Source organism: Centruroides sculpturatus, unplaced genomic scaffold, assembly GCF_000671375.1.
Source record: "Centruroides sculpturatus isolate CEXI.00-Female unplaced genomic scaffold, Cexi_2.0 scaffold1024, whole genome shotgun sequence".
Lineage (NCBI taxonomy): Eukaryota > Metazoa > Arthropoda > Arachnida > Scorpiones > Buthidae > Centruroides > Centruroides sculpturatus.
The window spans coordinates 309490-315403 of record NW_019385454.1 but is presented as its reverse complement, the minus strand read 5'-3'; the positions used below and the strand labels follow the sequence as shown (position 1 = coordinate 315403).

The 5914-nt window shown below is 30.3% G+C and overlaps 1 protein-coding gene across 1 annotated transcript in view; it reads right to left on the bottom strand.

Annotated features, from left to right (window-relative positions):
- Nucleotides 1-1406: 1406 nt before the first annotated feature.
- Nucleotides 1407-5914, bottom strand: part of LOC111639154 (structural maintenance of chromosomes protein 6-like) — a 138302-nt gene continuing 133794 nt past the window's right edge. Inside the window, exon 16 of the mRNA XM_023384956.1 lies at nucleotides 1407-1620. Coding sequence (XP_023240724.1) covers nucleotides 1456-1620 — 165 coding nt within the window. The 3' untranslated portion in view covers nucleotides 1407-1455. The remainder of the gene's footprint in view (nucleotides 1621-5914) is intronic.

Here is a 5914-nt window from a genome sequence, read left to right as displayed (position 1 = left end):
CAAATAAATGAGTAAATCTTTATGAATTTTTACTTACATGGTTTATGGACCCAAAAAAATGTCGGGGTGGACAAACACCCCACTGCACTAATGCCGAAAAAAAACTCAGTGCACTAACGCAGGGTTAAATATTTATTAGAGAGGAAATTTTTAAAAATTTTCACTATCCGAATGTCATGTTGTTAATCAAGTCTGCAAGGAATGAGATATCACAGCAACGTACGAACACTGTGTGAAAGAAACTAATCCTCAGATCTACAATAAATTTCGTTATGACATTATTGAGAAACCAAACACCACAACTTTTAAGGATAGTACTGGGATGGCCTTGAGAGCCAAAAATGAATGAAGTAAATAAAAAGGAAATTGAAAATCTGATTGAATCATTAGTTAAAATGTGCAATGAAGAATTGTTACAGATGACAATGATGAAATAACAGTATCAACTTGTATCATTAACCAATTTCTGCCAATCTGTCAATTTATATATATATATATATATATGATTAAAGTGTTTAAATAAAGGTGTTTTACATCTTGAATTTTGTCTTATCCTTGAAAATGTCCCAAACATGTAAAAGTGCTCCTTAGTTAGTAATGATCTACACATTCTAACATATTTCACTAATAATTATTACGTGAGAAGTGTACAGAAAGAACATTGTCTTTCTGTACACTTCTCATTTGAATAATTTATCTATAGTTGTTTCACTGTTATATATGATAAAGTCTTAAAGGCAGTTAGTTCTTTGGGCCAGAATACATGGACAGATATTTTTGTCTGTAAAGAAGGCACAGAATTCAGCACACAGACAAATATTTATCATGCAGAAGTCAGAGGATTGGGCCAAGTTGTTTTACTCAGATATGGATTTGGTGTCAAAATTTCACAGACTCCACAAAATTCAGTACACAGGCTGTGTGTTCACTTTCATTTCAACCAATATTTTATCATGTTTCTTGCCAAAATAATTCCATGTGAAAAATATCTGTGTGTTCTGTCCCATAATGATACAATGAATATGTAAAAATGGTTATTATTGATTCATTTGATCATTTTTGGAGGTTATGTAATGTATCCCCTATAATTATATGCATTTGAATGGATGAACTTTCCCCTTTTTTACATAGTTTTTGGGAATAAATCTATAATGTAAAAAAAGAACTCACTGTATACAAATCTATATATACACATGCATCACATTTTGATTTTTAAAATTAATAGATGAAGTTTAGATAGATAAAGTTACAATAATTTTCTTCAATTATATTTTTAGTATAAATCTATATTTAATTTCAAAATTAATATTTAACAGAAATATATTTACAATAAAATAAACTAAAATGACAAGAAGCCAATCAACTGCTAACTAATGTACAAGTTAAATTATTTATTTTATTATTATAATATTTTATTCTGATTAGTGTATTGGCTAGTGGTGAGTCGGTTTCTTATCACTTAAAGATTAATTTTATTGTAAGATAACTTTGCAAGTTAAATAAAAAAAAATTAACCTGATCAATAAGGCAATTTGCTACAACTGGATTTGTAATGTCAAGCATCTGCAATACACTGCTATATTTGTTTGAATGAACACTGTATCTATTTACATTATACACCTGAAAAATATTCATTTCATTAAACAATTTCATAGAAATTATTGATATACATTTATTGATTTAGCAATGACAGTAAAACATTTACACTCAATTAAATTATTAATAATACTAAATGGCTTGTATTTGATAATTTTTTAGTTTAGTTTAAAGATTTATTTAAGAATTTCATAATTTAATTTAAAGATTATCAACTTACTTCTTATTATTCCAAAAAATAGTTGTTTAAATTAAAACATTAAACTTTTTAAAATTATTTAAAACTTTTCTGAACTACTCTAATAATTTAACATTCACCATTTACTGTTGTGCTTTCAATTACAATTTAATTTGAATGTAAAATAATTTATCATTCAATTATCAAAATCTTCCAAATGACTTACTTGTTCATGTTTTACTTCAAACATACTCAAATACAGTAGAGCGTCAATTTTCCGAAAGTCAATCATCCGAAAGAATTCCAGTCAGCAAATTTAAATTTTCGCCAGTGCTGTGGCACTTCAATCTTTGGTTATGTCTTGGGCTACTCAAATATTTTACGTTTTTGATACTAAATTAACTTCTGAAGTATAATTTTTTATTGTTTTTATATTTTTCAATATATTTATTTTGTTTGTACAAAATAAAAAAATAATTTTTAATGATACAATAGTCTTTGTTAGGTTTAACATCGACGAAAATTCAATGCAAAGTAACATGCAACGGAGAAAAATTTCGACATTGGATATGTTAAACTATTTTTTCGTACGTAAATCAGTTATCTGAAATATCAGTTATCCGGACAACCCCAGTCCCCAATTAATTCGGAAAATCGACGCTCTACTGTAGTTACAAAAAAGCTCTTAGTAACTCACTTTCAGGTTCAAATTCATTCCTTTGTGTGAACCTGAAGGTGAGTTATTAGGTGACTAAAATGTTTGTTCATTACAGTAAAACCTTATTAAGCCAAAGTTTAAGAATAAGAAGTAAAAACCTTCCAACTTCACATCAAGTTTAATACTTGATTTTCTCAAATTTTTCTGTGGCCATAAATTTCCCATTATCAAGCCATGTCTTAAGGATCTGTTCACAGAATGATTACAAAACTGTACAAATTATGTCACTTTATTGTGAAACTAAAAACCAGACACATGAAATACATGGATATATGTCAACATCAGCCTTTCAAACAGACATGTTAAATAATCCTTTATAGTTGTTTTCTTTGTTTTATGTTTATAAACATACTATGCACAAAATTTTGAATTTTGCATATATTGGTATAACCACATAAACAATCTAATATCAAATTAAATTAATTTAGAATATTCTGGAAGAAAAGAATCATCCCAGGGTAAAACTCAAATCTGCAACTCCTGCTTACTGTGCAGATATGTTGCCAATTATGCTATCCAGACCTCCTCCAAACTTAATGGTTCTATAAGTGGGGAGTGGATGGAGGTCCAGATAGCATAATTGGCAGTGCATATGCATAGTAAGCAGGAGTCGTAGATTTAAGTCACACTTTGGACTGATTCTTTTCTTCCTGTATATTAAATTAATTTAATTCTAATTATTAAATTTACCATGAGATGGTGAGTTAATCACCTACCTCTAGCCAAACTGATTTATTTCTAATTTGATATAAGCCTTATATTACAACCTAATAAGTAATTTGGTAGTTCATTTGGCAATTCTTAATTTTGTCCATAGTTTCCCAAATATCCTCACCAACCTCTTTAGAATAGTTTTCCAACACCATATCTATTGCTGATAATGCAGCATGAATATCCCTTCTTATTACGAGTTTACATGAATTCTCTTCTTCACTAATTTCCACTTCATTACTATGTGGGGCTATATCGCTATTCAAATGCATGGAAAAATTTTCAGTCAAAAGTAAGTTTGCAGGTACCTCAACCTCTTGTGACTTGTCAGTTAATGAAGCACACACTGCAACAGCACTGACTAAATTGGCAAAATTACCTCCACATTCATATGCTGATTTATATATTGCTAGTATTCATTGATTTAATTTTCTTCATCATCAATCACATTTGCATGAGCATCATTATTACTGCTTTTAAAATTTCTCACCTTGCAAAACAACTTCTAATTATTGTCACAGGAACATTCTTCCAAGCAGCCAGAAAATGTCACATGGCATATAAAACATTCCAGACTTGATATTTTTTTTATTCTGTATTGAATATATTTGATATATTCACACAGAATATAAGAGAAAATGAAAATTATGGGCATATTAAGGATGGAGTACCAAAGAATATATATTTGAATTAAAAGCACTGGCAATTTTGATTTACGTGACCATATTATATCAAAAACCTATATATTGTGCTAGGAGCTGTTGACAGCTTCAAATTAAAGCTACTTCAAGTTAACAGTTTGACTTATCAAGGTTTTATTATATAAATTTTTATTGCTAAATAAAAATAAAGGTTGTTGTTCATTTTAAAAAATTATGTTAACAAAAATTATTAACATGACATATATATTTTTAAAAAGTGTAAAAAATATCTGAAGTAAAAATAAATACAGTAGAACCTTAATTTCTGAGTCCCAATTAACCAAGATAAATCTGTAAGTGAATACTTTTTCTTATTTTTTCTTATAATTCATAAAAGTTTTGCCATGCATGCACTGAGCATATAAATATTGTAGTATTTTTATCCTTAGCTGCACTGAATGACTGACTGATGCTGAGGTAACTTTTTTAAACTCTTTCTGCCCTGTAGACACTAAGAAGGTCTTTCCCCTATATCAATGGTGGACCTGGCCCACAATAGGGGCAGCTGGGTGGTGAGAAACAAGGTCCAACATATCCATGACTGACCATCCACGAAAAATTAAGCTGAGCTGACTACTGAACACTACAGCATAGAAGGAAGATCCACTAAAAAAAGATTCTAAATGACAAACATTACTGTTTTAAACTTTCACTAATTAATTAATGATTTGTTTCTGTTAACTTTTATCATTTAATTTCAATGTGAAACAATCATTTATATTAAAATGTAACTATGTTAATATATATTTTTATTCTTAAAATCATTGTTTGCTAGTTGTACAATTAATCATCTAAATGATGTAAAAGCTATTGTTAACGTTGGAATGCAGCTTGATATAAAAGATAGTGATTCTAGACATATTCCAGAACAGTATGTGCCATTTCTCAACCAAAGGCCTAGCTCATATGTTACAGTTAATTAAGACTAGTACCATACTCTCACCATCTGTTTTGATGCCTCATAAACTTAAAAACTATATACCTAAGTTCCTGCTTGAGAAGGCTCTAAAAATTTATTATTGATAACATGCAGCCATACAAGTTCAGCATATTTGACTTTCTGAATCTTACCAAATGTCTCCATAATATGTACTTTATGCTGACTCTTTTGTGTGATTTTGAAGCAATTCAACCAGCTTAGTCACTGCTCACGAGCAGTAAAATTGCCTTCTGGTTAGAATTGCCTTCAAATACTTTGACAACAGAGTAACAGGAAAACGTATATTTTTGCATAGTGATTCTGTTACAGCCAATTAGCATGCAGCATCCATAATTCCATGTGTATGTAATGTCATATTTTTACTAGTGATGTAACGAATATTCGGTTACTATTCGGTATTCGGCCTATTTTTCACTATTCGGCTGAATACCGAATATTTAATCACTATTCCGCCGAATACCGAATACATAAAAACAGGAGTAATAAATAACATAAACACAGTAAATTAATCATTTTGGTACTTAGATTTAATGTTATCGAGTTAGTGTTGTTTGTTTATATTTATTTATAACTTGAAACATGCACAAAATAAAAAAGAAAATAATATTAGTCACGTGTATTCACAATTTATAATTACAAAGATCAGCCCACATACACACCTATTCGTTTGAGAATCGTCACACATCTGAGGGTCTGACACTGCCTATCCTTCTTTTTAAGCGCTCCATCTTTGCTCTTCCCTTTCTCTTACCTCTATTGCTCTAATCCATGTATGCCTGTGCATACATCATAATACGCGCTCACAATACTTTCGATTCGTCACTTTTCCGTCGTAGAGTTCCCATTTTACAATTACGTGACTCAGCCTGATGATAACGGAGAAAAGAGACAGGACATCGATATAAGTCACAGTTATGATTTCACAGATTCGAGACAGCTCGGTAGCCCGAACGCCCCTAGGCTTTAGCCAAAGCACGCTAAGTGACTTTCATTACAAGCATTTAGCTTTCGAAGTCTATGACAACAATTGTTTGGCATTGACGGCCGCGAATTTCGCGCCAATAAGCTGC